At 33.8% G+C, this 17,830-nt stretch overlaps 3 protein-coding genes across 4 annotated transcripts in view; 1 reads left to right on the plus strand and 2 right to left on the minus strand.

Moving 5' to 3' along the window:
* The window catches only part of LOC109054485 (cytosolic purine 5'-nucleotidase), a 595,585-nt gene that overhangs the window by 214,398 nt on the left and 363,357 nt on the right, over positions 1–17,830 (minus strand). The window lies entirely within an intron of this gene.
* On the minus strand, positions 3,421–9,137 carry stoml2 (stomatin (EPB72)-like 2). Its single transcript, XM_042732325.1, has 10 exons — positions 8,940–9,137; positions 6,304–6,456; positions 6,124–6,223; positions 5,996–6,054; positions 5,819–5,920; positions 5,593–5,727; positions 5,360–5,504; positions 4,147–4,226; positions 3,837–3,965; positions 3,421–3,738 (listed from the first exon to the last, which is right to left on the minus strand). The coding sequence occupies exons 1-10, from the start codon at positions 8,982–8,984 to the stop codon at positions 3,610–3,612; spliced, it is 1,077 nt and encodes a 358-aa protein (XP_042588259.1). The 5' UTR covers positions 8,985–9,137; the 3' UTR covers positions 3,421–3,609.
* The window catches only part of LOC109052044, a 38,567-nt gene continuing 32,032 nt past the window's right edge, over positions 11,296–17,830 (plus strand). Inside the window, exon 1 of the mRNA XM_042732309.1 lies at positions 11,296–11,506. The gene's annotated coding sequence lies outside the window, so the exon portion shown is untranslated. The remainder of the gene's footprint in view (positions 11,507–17,830) is intronic.

Genomic DNA, 17,830 nt, shown 5'->3' on the forward strand with positions numbered 1-17,830 from the left:
CCAGCACCTCCTCCTCAGACTTGAAGCACACGCAGGTTGCCAGATTGACGACACAAACAGGAACAAGCACACTTGACATTGAATGAAATGAAATACTGTGTTTTCCTCCAACTGGCAACCTGGGTTGCTGAAATACAATTGTGTAAACTGTCAGTGGGCGGGTTTCACAAACCAAAACAAAGAATGACATTGCGGCCTGGAACACACATTTTCAAAAGGAGAATAACTGACTGTAGCATTGTTTTTCAGATAAACAAGTATGTTAACTTAGCATGTTTCTTAAATATCTGCAAACATATTATGGTATTTTTATGCTTTAGTAGAGTCAAAATCTTACATACAGCACCTTTAATAAATATTTGTAATATTTTTGTTTTAGATTGCTAAAAGCTAAATTTGTAAATGTTCATTTCGTACCAGTCACTTACGGGTAAAACGGCAAGTTTCACAAACTACCAAGCCATAGAGAAAACAATTATTTGACATAATTTTTGTACACCGTCTGTCTATATTAATCTTTGTGGGTGAATCTCTTGAAACCTGGAACAAGAACGTGTGCTGTAAAATCACAATTAAGCACATTTTCCATTCTCATTATCATCAGAATTTTTGTGCTAGGAATTTTGTGCGTGTTATTCTCAATAATGATTTTCATTATATTTTTTACCATATTACTTTAAACTGAGATACTGTAATAAAATGATTTAAATTAAAAATGGCATGAATTAAAGACTGTATAACAATCATTCGTGATAATTACCATTTCAGTTTTTGCATTGGTTTGTGTTATGACCTGGACTTGTTCTAGATGAGTTTCATGAGATTCACTCTTGTATCCTTCAGGAACATTTTAGGAAGAGCAAGCCTAGATGCACTGTAAAATTTCCCAGTAGTACTGGCTGTTTATGTGTTAAAGTGTGGATATACAGTCCACTTACAGTAACTGCTTGTGATGAGACACTGTCTGTCAGAGCGCTACACACAGCTCTATCTCTGTCTCTCTTCTCAGTGAAATGGAACAACGTAATGATACTGATTTTTACTGCTACTTGTGTGTGTGTGTTTGGTGGGCACTCTCATGTGCCAGGTTTCCACAGATTTGATATTTACGTGTTTAACTGTAGTTAAATCAGTCTGGTTCAGTCCTCTAACTTGAATACAGCCTCAGTGACCTATAACTTTCATGCATGTGCTAAGAAACTTTAGAATTCTTGTTTTATTCTTCCTGCAAAATGTGCATTTAGTACAATGTTAATTATTCTTGGTGCCTTAGTGTCTTTATTTTTCAAATAAAGCTTGAATGACAGTTAAGAATTAAAAATAAAGGATGTGTGACTTGAATTTGCTTCAGCTGACCAAAGTCAAGTTTTATGAATATATATTTTGATGAAACGTCATCAAATTCTTATGTAAAATGTAAACTAAAAGTTAAGCAAAAATCTCTTTCTCAGTTGCACAGACAGTCACAGTCCTGGCAAACTACAAGTATTAATACTACTGACACATGGGTTGGGGCTTGATATGTTTCTAACTTTCTTGATATGTTGCTGACTTTTCATGCAAATGAGCCTTTCTGATCAATGGTTTGCTTGTAAATGTTGCCTTCCTGGAAAGCAAATGATTCCATTTTGTTAACATATTTAAATGTTTTGTTTATTTTAATTATTTTTTTTTTTTGACAAGGAGGAACAGTGTTAAGAAATGAATGAAGAGTGCTTTTATAAGAACAAATGGATGCTGTTTAATAACTTAAGGATGAACATTTTGTTGATTGAAGATCACAACCTGTTTACAATTGCAATAAAAGTTAATGTCTTTTAATATGTAATTAAATGTCAAATGTCTGTTTGTATAAATCTTGCATACCCACCTGTTCATGTAACCCCTTTGGGCTTCAATAAGGGGCTACTTAGTGTAGCTCCTCTTTGAGCTGTTACTTACCTGGCTATCTTATTATTCATATTACCATTGAAAGTGATACATATAAAATGGTACAAGAGGTTTAAAGGGATACTCCACCCCAAAATGAATATTTTGTCATTAATCACTTACCCCATGTCGTTCCAAACCCGTAAAAGCTTCTTGTCCCATAGACTGCAAAAATAAATGAAACACTCCTGGTTTTCATCCAAAATATCTTAAATTGTGTTCCAAAGATGAACAAAGCTTTTACGGGTTTGGAATGACATGGGGGTAAGTGAATAATGACAAAACTTTTATTTTGGGCTGGAGTATCCCTTTAACCTCTCTAGAGGAACAGTTAATATTCCCAGATGTTTTCCTATTTAAAACAATACATTTTTACAATCACAAAGTGTGTATAATGTGACATACAGGTTTAATATATTTATGGAGGAATGATCACACCAGTGACAGGAAACACTGGAGATGTGAGAGGATCCTCTGGGTCCAGGGAGCTTGAGCTGGGACTGGAGCAGCTTAGACACCAACTCTGACAGAAGCTACTGTGGGCCTTGGCTGGAACTTCTTTAAAGTGAAAGTGAAAGTGACGTGACATACAGCCAAGTATGGTGACCCATACTCAGAATTTGTGCTCTGCATTTAACCCATCCAAAGTGCACACACACACCGTGAACACACACCCGGAGCAGTGGGAAGCCATTTATGCTGCGGTGCCCGGGGAACAGTTGGGGGTTTGATGTGTTGCTTGGGGGGACGTTGGTGGTTGTATTGCTGGCCCGACACTCAAACCCACAACCTTAGGGTTAGGAGTCAAACTCTCCAACCACTAGGCCACGACTCCCCCCTTTAGCATGAATCTCTACACCAACACGAGAGGAAGCTTTGTGTCAGAGATGATGACCCGGTCAGTCACGTCAGGAACCTCTCGTAAGCCTTGAAACAGAAGTTGCTATGATGTGATGCCTGTTACTCTGACCTGAGCAGGTTATGGAGCAGTACCTCTGCAATCTTTAGTTTGGTATTTACAGTGCAGGAACTTTTGAAACAACAGTGTGAGAAACCTCAGGGACCAGCAAAGCTGTGAAATGGGCATCCTAGTATTTTCAAGGCAGGCACCTCAGCTTTTTTAGTAGTTTGTTTATGGCAGCTTACGCTGGTGTATTTGAAGCGGCCCAGACAGGATCTCTGGGCCCAAGGCAGCTGAGAACAGGAGCAATACTTGGGCAGTAGTGAGAGGAACTTGTGGGCTGGGCTTGACGGGGAGGATGGGTACGGAGCAACATCAGTGTCCTGGTCCACCTCACTGTTTACAGCCATACAGCATTTACTAATTTTCTGCAATTCACCAATTCATTCATTTGCGATTAATTTGGACTGCATGAATATTATTATATAATATAGTATATATTAGCATAATATTTTCATTATTGAAAAAAAAAAAAACAGAAACCTTGGAATAATGATGAATAATCTTTCATAAAAGCACTGGGTCAGTGATTTTCAGGAAAAACTAAATATTCCAAATTTATTATAATAAACAAAACAAACACACACAAAATCTTTGTGTAGTTACATCATAATGGTTAAGGGATTTTATCATTTTATTTTTCTCGAATCAGTCCTCTACAACCAGAATCTTTGCGGTATCAGCAGTTTCTGTCTTTTATCCCAGAATGAGACTCTATTTTATTTATGTCCAGTTTCGGTTTCAGAAACAGTGTTTCCTTCCAAAATCGGCTCATTAGTCTCAGCGGTCACGCTGACACTGTCTGCTGTGCTCTTAGTCTTCGATAAACTCCCATAAATCGCCATGGCCTGAAGACAGAAGAGAACAATGAGCTATACACGTCAACTAGGGACACAAGTGTTATTATAGGAAATATTATGTGTAATATATATGAATGAAGCCATACCTGAGTGACCATGCTGCTGATGTCTCCTGTGTTGGAAGGCAGTAAGATGGTGTTGGATTCCTTGGCCAGGTTGGAGAAAGCAGAGACGTATTGTTCGGCCACAGTTAAAGATGCTGCAGCGTTTCCATTCTGTACAGATATGGTTATGAAAGGTTAAGAAGTATTGATAATGCAAAGCAGCCGGAACTCACTATGTTCATCCCTGGTTTAATATTGTATCAGTTTGCACACATGCTAATATATAGTGTGATGATGTATAAGTGTGACATGGGTTCTTAAGAAGGTTCTTCATGAGGTGAATCAGATCTACCTGCCGAGTGAGCGCCTCGGACAGCAGCCGGATAGCTTTGGCCTTTGCTTCAGCTTTAGCCAAAACAGCATTCGCTTCACCTGTACAGGGTGAAACAAGATCATTAATATGCCAGTGGGCATAATGGATATTTCAACATTAATATAATTATGAACATAAATAACAATAATAATAATAAATATTTATTTGACAATAAATGCAAAATAATAATAATGATTTTGACATCCTTAATAATAATAAAACATACAAAAATAATAACTACACATAATATTGTCTCATGGTACGGTAAATACAACTGTTAAAACTCGGAATAATCCAATCAAATAAACTCGTATAAACAAAATAATTAATCATTGTGATGGGGCAAATAAGATTACTGGCTATAAACAACATTTACGTGTTATGTGTATTTTGGCCACGAAGAATTACTTATATTCACAATGGCACTAGTTTAAATTAATAGTTTTGTATTTAATATTTATTATTGTTATAAAAAATTATAATATTTATTATTATTATTAATAAGAACATGTATTATTATTATTAGTAATTATAATAAGAATAAATAATAAGTATTAATAAAATATAATCAATAATCATATTAAAAATAACATGTATTATTATAGAATGCTATACATAAGTATTAAATTCAGGACACATTTCCTACTGTGTTATAAATAATAAGTATTAAATCAACAAGAAAAAGCATTCCCATTTTTTTTTATTTGATATGGGTATCATTTGTAAGTGTTTTATTGAATTTGTGTATACAATGTTTAAATTTTAGTTTTAAATTGTAAACCAACATTAACAACAAGTTGCAGATTATATTTTTGTTAATATTATGTATTTGTTTTTTTTTTTTTTAGTAAAATTTTTTTTATTTTTTTTGGTTTTTTTTAAAAATGTCTATACAGTTTTTAAGTTTTAGTTTTTTTTGTACCTCAACTTAAAACGAGAAGAACAAAATAAAATGAGAAGTGATGGCGTGACAACTATATATATTTTTTTCACTTTATTTATTAGAATTAATTGATTGATTTTTTTTTCAATAATGAAAATATTTTTGTATTGTTAAGTTAATGAGATTTCAGCCTAAAAGGAAATGCAGTTCAGAGGTGAAAAAACTACTAAACGAAACCTCAACAACCATTTTTTTCTACTACAAACATTAACTGAAACCCCAGCCAGATGTTAAGTAAAAAAAACCCACCAGCAGCTTTGTTAATCTGTTCGGCCTTCTGTCCCTCAGACGCCAGAATCTGAGCCTGTTTGCGCCCCTCGGCCACATTGATGGCCGCCTCCCTCGTCCCCTCTGACTCCAGAACAGTGGCTCTCTTCTTCCGCTCGGCCTCCACCTGACCATGATTCATGTTTTATCAGTCACGTAACTCAGAGGAGATCACTGTAGTCTGTGAGATGAAGCTGAAGAGCAAACCGTCATACCTGCATTTGCATAGACTCTTTTACCCGCGGAGGAACGTGAATGTCTTTGATCTCGTATCGAAGACATCGAATCCCCCAATCATCTGATGCCTGGTTTATTGAGTGGACCATATTGGCATTCAGGGACTCTCTTTCCTGTCAAACAGCAAAAATGACCCTTAAGCACACAAATGAATGGTGAATTAGATATTGTGTCAGTCACTGAGAGACTGTCTGGCATTCACACCCGAAACACTTTGTCCAGAGTCAGTTTTCCCAGCTCTGATCTCATGGTGGTCTGCGCCAGCTGGGTGACGGCATATTCTGGGTCCTCCACTCCATAACTGGCCCAGAGGACAACAAAAGCACACCGTGAGAGGAGAAGCCTAAAGAAATACTGGAAGAAAGCAGAAAAAGTACTTACCTTAAACGGGTCGAGTATCCGGAGATATAAAACTCCATCTATCTGCAATGTCACATTGTCTAAAAGCAAAACGACAGATTGGTTTCATCTAAAACAATCCATGAAAGCAGGAGTGGAAAAAGACTTACCGAGGCTAACTGCTGACTGCTCTGGCACATCTATCACTATCTCTTTAAGGCTCTGAACATATTTAACTCGGTCCAGGATGGGAATTAAGAAGTTTAGACCCTGCGGGAAAGAAAAAATGTGTTATTTTAATGGCTGGAAATGATTTAAATGCATTGAAGATATTTGTACGGGTAACTCACTGGTTCCAGGATTCGGTGGAAACGGCCCATCCTCTCCACTACCCAAGCTTCCTGCTGGGGTACGAACAGAACCACGGTGTTCATAGGGAGGCTGGAAGCCCATCGCTGCTGAGCTCGGCTCCCCCACAGTGCAGGCACGGTTTGCCGTGAATGCTGCGCACAGAAGAGACAGGATGCAATGTAGTTTAAATGTAGTCATAGTTAAGTGGCTAATTACATGGACACCTCCTCATATATAAAATGTTTTATAAAAATTATTAATTAATATAATAATTTATATACTATTTTGTGCGAAATGATTATTATTTGTATTGTTTATTATTTGTATTATATATTGTATTACTGTATATTATAAATTGTATTAAATGTATTCTGTAATTATTTATAAACACATATAACAATTAATAAGAGTAATAAAAATGTTTGTTTTAACAAATACAACAGATTATACAAAACAAATATAATTTAATAAACAAGTGCTGTCAAACAATTAATCACCTCCAAAATAAAAGTTTTTGTTGCATAATATGTGTGTGTTCTGTGTATGTTTGTTATGTATATATCTAAATACAAGACACATACAGTATATATATATATATATATATATACACACCACTGTATATATATATAGAGTATATCTATATATATATATATATATATATATATATATTAGTATATATATATTATATATATATATGTACTAATAGATTATATATTTTATATTTACGTTACGTCTATATTCATTTCATATAATTTATATTATAAATATATTTAATATATAAATATTTTTCTGACATATATACATGCATGTGTGTGTATTTATATATTTGATATCTTCCATTGTCCTCATTTGTAAGTAGTAGCTTTGGATAAAAGCGTCTGCTAAATGACTAAAGTGTAAATGTAAATATACACAGTATACATACATATATTATGTAAACAAAAATGTTTATTTTGGATGCGAGTAATCGTTTGACAGCACTTATATATATATATATTAGGGCTGAAACGATTACTTGAGTAACTCGAATAGTTTATTTTTTGTAACTACACACGGAACACACTGTGTTTGCCCCACAGACCGTTATTATTTACACAAAACCTGATAAATGCTGGACATATTAAGACTGTAAATCAACATGGTGGCTAGTTATGATGTCCTTAAGTTAGCTATGTTTTCTGAACTACTAAGCGCCATTCATGCTGATTGTCTCATTCTCTCTCTGTGACACACACACAGACATATTTGATATACATACAGAAGCTATGCTTAATCATAGATACAGATATGCATAGTTAGTTAGTATAGTAAGAAGGTTGGTAGTTTTCATATGTAGAGTTCTAGTTTTCACCTCTATATGGTAATGATTTTTTGAAATACAGATCAATAAATAAGTTTAGTATTGGTAGGTTTAGGTGTAGGTGTGGGGGAGGGCTCAGGCAATCAGTTAGTGATTTCAACGAGGGGATGCATAATCTGGCAGGGGTGCAGAATTCGGCACATTCGGGATTTCTAAATCACCCAAAACGTCCGGGATTTGGCCTTTGCTTTCTACAGTCACCATTCATAATGTGTGTTTTTGTATTAGAGACCTGAAGAAGACTGTGTCCAGTCTCACCCACTCCCGCAAACATTAAAATATTGCATATAATTTTCACGCATCAGGAGCCTGCTTTTGAATAAACACTCCCTGTTCACATACATACATACATACATACATATATATATTAGGGTGACCATATTTTAGTTTTCAAAAAAGAGGACACTGAGGGCAGGATGCCTACTGTGGTGGGGTTGTTGGGTTTGAGGGTGGGTTAAAATAGCCTCCAAATTACCGCAATTAGCTTTAACACAAAAACGCACACAATGAATGGCGACTGTAGAAAGCAAAAACCCTGACATTTTGGGGATTAAGAAATATTTAGTTTTAGTTGAGTTTTATTTTAGTACTTCAACTAAATGACAACGAGAAATGTCTTTTAAGTAACTAACTGAAATGTTTCTGTTTTTTTTACTTTAATTGTACAAATTAATTTCAGTTTTATAGTTTCAGTTAATGTCTATTTTATTTCAAGTAATAAAAGTAAAAAAATTTTTATATGATTTTGGTTTTTGTTAACAAAATTACCATGGTGACATCAGCAAAAATGGAAATTCAGTTTAGAAGTGAGGCAAGTTAATGCATGAATCCTTCACATTAAAATTTTAGATCAACTTTGATTTCAGATTTGACCTTAACACCCTTAGAGTATTAGTACAACTTGTTGTACCAGTTTCTGAGTGCTAGATAAATTCAACTGTGTCTCTGCGATGCCAAAAAAGTCGAGGTTTATACAAACAGTCACCATTTATGTAACATAAAGGCTCTTAACAAAGGTTAAAGTTGAAGTTCACGTACACAGGACTGCGGGATGGAAGCCTGATGAAACAAATAGCTGATGTTTCAATCATCACATGTACTCAAAGATTTATTTAATAAATAAATTATTATTCAAATTATCTTTAACGTAAACGTGCGATCAAAATCATTCTATGTCTTCGACTTCGAAGTGAATTTTATTAAATTAAATTAAATGTGACAACATTCAGCTGAAGTGTCAAGCAGCGCTAAGTCCTCATCGCACACGTGTGTTACCTTTAAAAGGCCGCTCCCTGCCCGATACACCACCGTCCTCAGCATGTTCAGCCTTTATACAAACAGACGCTAAAAGATGACTATCAGACGAATGAATTCTTCTTGAGTTTGCACTACAGACGTGACCCTCTTACAGCTGCGGAACTCACGTTACAACATCACGAGCGTGCGTCAGTGACAAACATCCGAGACTGAGAAGGAAACAAATGCTTTTATTATTTGGTTCCGGTGTGTCGGTCAGTAACTGAGTCAGTGGTTTGAGATATTGTGTGAGATATTTATAACATTGTTATAAAAAATGATAAGTACTTGATTTTTATTAATTTTTTATTTAATCAAATAGTTTTACATAAGTCAATAGAAATGATGTGAATGTGCAAACTGGGCTCACATCGACAGCTCATAATTGAAATTAGGCTAAAATAAAATAAAATATATAACGGTTTGACGAAACGTGTATACAAAATTACAAATGAAGTACTACTAAAACTAAAACTGAAAAAACTAAACTAAATCGAAATATATATAAAAAATATACAATTGCAAATTTGCTAAAACTTAATTTAAAATTAAAATCAAAATATATAAATCTAATTAGAAAAATCTATTTTGAAATATTAATAAATACAAATAATATACTATATAATAATATAATAGTATACAAATAATATTGAAATAAATTGTGTTCAGTCAGTGGAGATTTGTCAAAATAATGCATTGTAATGTGAGTTAAAATAAAAAGATGTGAGAGAAAAAATTCTTTCAAAAATTCATGTATTTTAATTTGGTTTGACATGTGGGCCAAAGTCTCAGAAATTAATTAATTTGCACAACAGGAGGGTAAATAAAAGAAATATTCATTTTATTAGTATTTTATTTTGTTTTTAAATGTTTTGTCCATACGTCCACCTGATGGAATATTGAATAAACATACAATCATGTTTACAAAAATAAATAAAAAAAAGAACAAAAAAGGTAAACAGTGCAAGGGGTAATAATATAAAATCAGAATCAGGGTACAAGCAGATTTATTTATTTTTCTGAAATCACAAACTTTCAGTCTTAAAGTTAAAGAGCTCACAGACTTTTAAAATCTTCATATATATATATATATATAAGATTTATTTATTTTTGTTAAATAGCTAACTTTCAGTGCTCACAGACTTTTAAAATCTTCCTCTAATATGTTCTATTCACAGCCTTACTTCAGTCAACAAAATAATAAAGTTGGGGTTTTATAAGCAAAACTGCAATTATAAATGTGAAATTTGGTCAAAATATAATTAATTCATTAAATAAAATAACTTTTTATCCTCTTTAGTATATTCAGTGAAGCAAAAAAATAAAATGTTCTCATAAAACGGAGAGAGATCTTGAATACTGAATAGTTTTACTGATACATTTCTGTATCTCACACCAAAATATAATTGAACAATGCCAAAATATTTATCCAAGTTTACTTTCTTTTATTATGGGTTAAATGACAAAAACAAAACAGTATGAATCCAGGGAAACAATGGAGAGAAGAAAGAAAATAGAAGAAGAAGGAGAGAGAAAAGAGGAAAGTGCAATCACAGACAGACATGACCTTTATGTCACTATATACTGAAAACAGAACACAAGTGGACAGTTTTAATTGTCTTTCTACTTGTACCAAGTTGAACAGTACAAAAATACTTTTCCAATTCTTTATGAACATTTCTTTAAACAGCTTTTTTTTTTTTGTTAGAGAACTTACACTTATGAATGTGAAACTCGACTAAAATAAGCAGATTAATAACAAAGGCTTCGTTATTTAAAATATCATAGTTAAAATATTCAAAAACTACATTTTCAAAATGCTAATTAAAATTAAAGATACCCTTTTCTTTGATAAGCATACATCATATCACAACTTTTTCACATAACTACAATGCCAGAAGATGTGGGGGACCGTTTACAGGCGCAAAAAGAGCAACTAACATCAACATCCTTCTTAAACTGACAGAGAAAATATTTAACAGGAAAGAACTTCGGTATTAGTTTGAAAGAGATTTATTTTATCTTGTTTGTAAGGTAATAACCAAACACTTTCCCACTGAAGATGATTTACAAATTTACACCAATAAGCAATAGAGCAAGACTTGGTGGCAGCTTTCCTCAGAAATAGAGAATAGATTTGACACTATTTATCAAAGTTTTCTCAACACTCTTGTTAACAGCGTCACACCTGTTCCTTCACCTAACACTCATAAGCCACACCCACTAGCTCGCCCATTGGTCAACAGTCCAGCAAAGCCCGCCCTCTGGCTCAGGGGGAATTCCGACGTCATAATAATCCCTGCCAGCCCCGCCTCTTATTCTGTGAGTTTCTACACGTCCAGTTTGATCATGACGTTGGGTCATCCGGGTCAGAACGCGTCACCTGCGGGATAGAGACTCCGTCGAGCATCCTCAGTAGTGCGCTCAGACGAGGAGCTAACTTGTGACTTCGTTAGAAATGTCACCGGACAGCTGAGAACTTATTATAGTGACAGGATTTAACCAAGAGGAAACTTCGGTTGCCATGTCTCTCCTGTGCGTGCGAGGTGAGTGCTGTTTTAAATGTGTTTTCTGTTTGCGGCTGTCAGCCTGCGGTCACACTCAGCAGGTGTTTAGTTTCTTTGAAAGTTCAGCCTCGAGAGCGATTTTTTAAACTATATACATCTTATTATTTACTTTCTCTGAGATGTCTGCCGTTTTCGTGGAATAGTAAACAGTTTATTTCAATTAAGTGATGCTGTCAGGATCAAGCATGCTGAAATGTTATATAATTTGAGGTTTGCTCTAGGTATGATGTAGTTTGAGGCAAGCAGCTGTTTGGCGTCGTGACGTAATACAGCTTTGCAGCACAAACGGGACAGTGAAAAAATATAGATTTCTAAAATTACTGTGATTTTATAATAGTTTTTTAATATATATAAATTTTTTTTGGTGAAACTTGAAGTGTGATTTGTTTAAAAATACAAAATGTATGAAATAGGGTATATACAGTATGTGTGTGTGTGGTTTGTGTGTGTATATATGTGTATATTATATATATTATAATATATATATATGTATATATGTATATATGTGTGGTGTGTGTATAGATAGATATATATATATATCTATATAGGTATATATGTAATATATATATATAGACACACACACACATATACACATTAGCATATCATGTTTATATATGTATTATGTGTATGCCATAATCAGATATTATATATATGTGTATGCATATCAGATATTATGTAAATATATTATATATTTTAAATATATATTGTGTAAAATATAGTGTATATGTATGAATATCTAAAGAATTTTCTTTGCATCTTTTAATATATTTAATTCAATTCTGTAGATTCACTATTAAATCATTTTAAGTAGTATTTAAGTAGTTATTATTTACTCATATTTACTTCATTAGTGTATATGTGTAAAATTAAAATATAATCACTATTAAAAATACACACATGTAAATACTAATTATATAAAGTAAATACTAATTTATTAAATACTAATTAAAATAGCGTCATCTGTTTACTTACCTGTTTATTTAAAGTAACTTGATCTATTGAGTTAAACATTAAAATAATACATATTCTATCTGTCTGCTTATCTATCTGTCTGCTTATCTATCTATCTATCTATCTATCTATCTATCTATCTATCTATCTATCTGTACTCCTTCAAAGACACACATACTCCTTTTATCTGTGGTCACCGGCCAGTTGCAGATCAACATCTCCCTCATTTCCTCTCTTTCTTATCTACGCTCAATCTGCTCCAGTGGCAGTGCTTGCTTTGCTGATTGCTGTCTTTGGTGAAAGTGCCTCTGCTTAATGTCCATACAGTATAGCTTGAAGGCTGAGTTCAGTGAATGTGGGGGTGGGACGGGGTCCATACACTGACTGCTCATCCTCATCTATGAAGAGGTGCAGGCTAATGTGATTTAAACAGTGACTGGGCTGTTTGACACAAGTAAATACATGAAACAAGCTTAAAAAAGATGCAAATGCAGACTAAATTTTCTGTGGAAGAGTTTTAGTTGAAGTTCATGAAGCATGAAGTGTGTAAAAGGTGTTTCCTTCCTCGTAAAAGGGAAACCATACAGGCATTTTACCCCTAACGCCTCCTTTCCTCAGGAACTTGTGTTGATATACAGTGACACATTTGAGGTTATGCAAGTAAAGCAGAAAGAATCAGTGGAGACGAGCAGATTTGCACAGATACAGACACTTGCATAAGAAACACGAAACAAGTCAATTATTCAGAGAGACAAAGGAAATGTTTGTGCAGGAACCGAACTGTGATTAAATTCCTCAGCGTGTCTCTTGAGCGATTATTTCATTGGTTTAAGGTTTAAAAGATCATCACACTTACAGTATCCTCAGATTTCACAAATGACACCTTTTACTCACACGAAATGTGCTTGCAGTTAAAGTTTTGCTTTGCGGATCACCAGTTAGAAAACGTAGTGGTTTCGATTGTGTTGTAGTTTCGTCATTATCCTTTCTTAAACTTAACTGGAACAGGAGGATTTGAGTATTTGGACACACAAACAGTATTTACAATATGTGTCCGAACCTGATGTGATACAAACTTATCCATGCCAGCATGAGTGCTGCTGTCATTACACCACAAAGAAGAAAATAAATCTTGAAAAAAAAAAAGAATAATATAATTTATTATGATGAAAAAAATGTTTACAAATGCAAAAGTCTGTTTTGGTCATCAAAGCTGCATTTATTTAAAAAAAAAATAATATTAAATACAGTGAAAACAGTAACATTGTGAATTTTTTCCATCTGAATATTACCAAAAATGTAATTTATTCCTGTGATGCAAAGCTGAATTTTTAGCATCATTACTCCAGTCTTCAGTGTCACATGATCCTTCAGAAATCATTCTAATATGCTGATTTCCTGCTCAAGAAACATTTATTATAATAATCAATTAAAACAAAATGGTGCTGCTTAATTTTTCTTAATATAACTAACTGTGATACATTTCCCCCCTGGGTTCTTTGATTAATAGAAAGTAAAAAAAAAACAGTGTTTATTTGAAATGGAAATCCTTTTTAACATTGTTTTTGCTGTCACTTTTGATGAATTAAATGTGTCCTTGCTGAATGAAAGTATTAATTTACTAAAAAAATATATATATATCTAAATGAACTTTTATTATAAATGTATTATTAAAATATTATTTATATTTTATTTATGGTTTTTGGTATGACATGTTTTATATTAATTTATGTGTATTCATCTCAAATGTACATTAAATGCATATTTATATAATATATAAATTATAAAGGGATTGTAATTTTGTATTTATTTTATATTTGTTTATTTAATTTATTAAGATTCTTTTACAGGAGTATAGTCATCATACATAAAGTGCCTTAACTGTAGGTGTAAAATGTGTTTAATGATGTTGCAGGACATTCTACATTTGTCAAGTGAAGTGCTTACTAAAGATCTCCCCTTCTCAGTGTAGGAAGCAGTGAACACTGGGTAGGGTGCAGAAGGACAGCCTGAACTGAGCACAGGTTGTTATATGTACAGTAAGAACTGTTGTTTAGCTGATCCTCCAAATATCGTCCTCCGTCATGTATTAACTGCGTTTACACTAACGTAAGAAGTATTCTGGCCTTTCTGACTCACCGTTCGCCTCTTTCATCAGGATCACGGTTTTGTTTCTTTATTTAATGCTGTTCAGACAAAAGGCCCATCTCCATGGTGATGTCATTACACACACAAATGAGCGATCTCCACGCACCCACGTAAGACAGACACAAAGAACGGCCGTGTGGGTTCACGTGGACTTAAGTGTGTCCGGTTCGGTCCGATCTCTAGACACATTTGTTGTGACTTTGCAGAATAATTTAATTGGTGTCTTTGCAGACATTTATCAGATCGGCTTTATTACAGATGTGTATTTATGGAGCATGCATGGCTGGGTTTTACATCTCTACTGCATTCACTGGCAAACTCATTGTGACCCCCTGATGGGGGAATGAAGGTGATGTTAGTGCGCTGAATCATTTATTGCAAGTAGAGAATGCATTCAGTTATTGTTTTTCAGCAGTTTTGCAGGATTAATTACAGAGTGAATTGTTTGGTTGCATGTATATGTTTTGATGTTTTATTTTATAAATCTTTAATTATTCAATGTCATATGAGAAATTAATCCATAATGTTATTAATTGAAGCTTCACTAACCTTACATACACAAAATGTAACTGCAAGCATTGATAGAGTGTAGTTGAGTGAGTGAGTCAGATTGATTCGCAAACCGGTAAATGCGTTTGTTCAGTGAAGGATTTGGGACCTTCTGAGTTTTCAGATCCTTTCAGTTAAAGGACAGAGTCATATGAGTTATTTGTTTGTCAATGAGCACGTTTACATGCACACCAGTAAGCTGATAACTCACAAATATCAGCTTATTAAAATAACCAGTTTTCCCCATTTACATGCACATCAGTAACCTGAACGCAAGTAAGCTGCGTTTACATGACTTCATTAATAAATCGGGTTATTTCCCTGTAGTGACATCAAAAAATAATAATTTGCATATCCGACTCAGAGTATCCCAAACATTTGTCAGTTGTGATGTTAAATTAAACTTGCAACATGTCGGTAAACATACAGCTCGTATATTATCTTCTCATGCCGTTATAAACACGGCATTGTGACCGAACCACTTCTACTTCTGCTGCACGAGATGAGAACACGTTTTTATCATTTTCTGAGTCATGAAAAATTCTGCTTTTGTGATATATTTCCTTCTTTCTTTACTGCAAGACGTTTGCTCGGTCTAGATGGTCTTAAATCTGCACTAACGATGCATTCCTGTCACGTATCACAGATGCACACTTCAAAAAGCTGACAGAAAGGGGGTTATTGCATTTACATGCCGTGTGAAATCGGAGTAGGAGGCAAAAAACTACCTGTTGCGACCGGTTTATGCTTATGCAGTTTATGACCTTCCAATAAAAGAAAACGGGTTACCGCGTTTACATGACCAAGTGCGTTTTCGGCTTATAAAGTATTATCCGCTTAAGAACATGCATGTAAACACTCGATCAGATTTCGCTGGATTTGCTGTTTTGTTGGTTTTTGTGTGCAGCTCATGAGGACATTAATGTTGTCTTGCTATTATTTTATGGTGATCTAATTAAATTTAGATGGCAAGCAAGACGTAAATGGCATTATTATTATTTTTGCTTCAGATTTTGTGTCAATGTCACCTGGTAGTGTTTTTTATTTTGGCTATAAATCACTATTTAAGCATTGTTTTAGCAAGCCCATATTTAGCCAGACTCACTTCTCATATGTAACACTCACTTTTCGAGATCCAGTCCCATTGGAAACCCATGAAAACCGTTTTCTGCCTCACATAATAAAAAAAAAGGTCATTGAAACTTTCTATCTCACAATTGACTTTTAGCAATTCTGAGTTTATTTCTTTCAATTCTGGCTTTTTTTCTCTTTAAATTCTGTGCTAACATCTTAGAATAATTTTTTTTCTGCCATGGAATAAAAAATAAAAAAGGTAATTGCAACTTTTTATCTCACAATTCCGATGATTATTTATTTATGAAAATTGTGTTATATCTTACAATTCTGAGTTTAGGCCTATATCTCGCAATTCAGAGTATATATATCTCATGATATCAAGAAAAATGTTAAAATGTCAAAATGCCGTCTTTGCAAGTATCCTCGTAAACACAGTAATATAGGTCTGAAGTGAAAGCAAATAGCTGAGAAAGAAAACATGTAACAGTATATTGGATCCGGGCAGCTCTTAAAGTGACAGCAGTCTAATATTGCTGCTGTCTGTCATTCATGTTAATCAAACAAGAAAAGAAAGAAAACCTCTCACTGCTCTTGACTAAATCACTTTTATAACATTAATAAAAAGAAATATACATTTCATTTACACAGTGAAGAATAGGTAGTGTTTTTATACATTTGATTACTTATTTGTTCCACTGTAGTTTTTTGTACTATTGCTTTTAATTAGTTTCTTATTCTTATTTAATTGCTGACTGTTTACTACTTGTCTTCAGTGAGCTTGATTTTTATTTATTTATAAAAAATTTTTTAATTTAGGCTAATATTAGTTGTGTGATATTGACACTGGTGACAAGAATTACTAAATGTCTATGGTATCAAAAATGTGATATCATAAAGACCTTATTTAAAGCAAAAATAACAATATCATGATATATATCATTACTGTGAAATAAAATTATGCCTATCGTCATATAAGATTTTTGTCATCGCCCACTTCTACTCAGAATTGTGAAATATAAAGTCACAGTCATACTTTTTTCATGGCGTAAGCATCACATTGCGGAAGGAAAAACAGGTTTTAACTGTTGTGGCAGATTGACTTAAGAAAAGAGACAGTCCCTGTATTGTCATTTATCTTGAAGTGGTCATAGCCATCATATTTTCTTTGATCTTTTGAAATCAGGTAAATGTAACAAATTTAGCAAAACATCCACTTAAACAACAGATGTTTATTTAAATTTTTATTTAATTTTAAGTTTAAAAAGAAACAGCAAAAAAATTTATCTTTAATTTTAAATGTCAGAAGAAACCTTCCTTAGGAGTAATTAAGTTTAATTGTTGTGCTCCAAAGGTATAGAGTGAGTGATTGAGTGAGCGTCTGACACTGAAGTGAGTGGGGGGATTGAAAATGTAATCCTCTGTCCATCTGTTGCTCTCTCCGTCCAGTCATCCAACATCCTTCTCGCTAGCTGCAGGGTCGAAAATAAAGTATACACTCTGGTCACGACTGAATGACACACAGTTTCCACTTCCTGGGTTATTCTACCAGTCAAAGTTTGCAATAATTATGATTTTGGA

The sequence above is a fragment of the Cyprinus carpio genome, chromosome B10 (assembly GCF_018340385.1).
Source record: "Cyprinus carpio isolate SPL01 chromosome B10, ASM1834038v1, whole genome shotgun sequence".
Taxonomy (NCBI): domain Eukaryota; kingdom Metazoa; phylum Chordata; class Actinopteri; order Cypriniformes; family Cyprinidae; genus Cyprinus; species Cyprinus carpio.

Bases quoted from the DNA above. Each gene is read 5' to 3' on its own strand.
- stoml2 (XM_042732325.1), bottom strand. From the start codon at position 8,984: ATGCTGAGGACGGTGGTGTATCGGGCAGGGAGCGGCCTTTTAAAG. The intron at 6,055-6,123 runs GTAAGTCTTTTT...TTTTGCTTTTAG, and splicing joins GCAGTCAGCAGTTAGCCTCG to ACAATGTGACATTGCAGATA. The intron at 5,921-5,995 runs GTAAGTACTTTT...GTTGTCCTCTGG, and splicing joins GGATACTCGACCCGTTTAAG to GCCAGTTATGGAGTGGAGGA.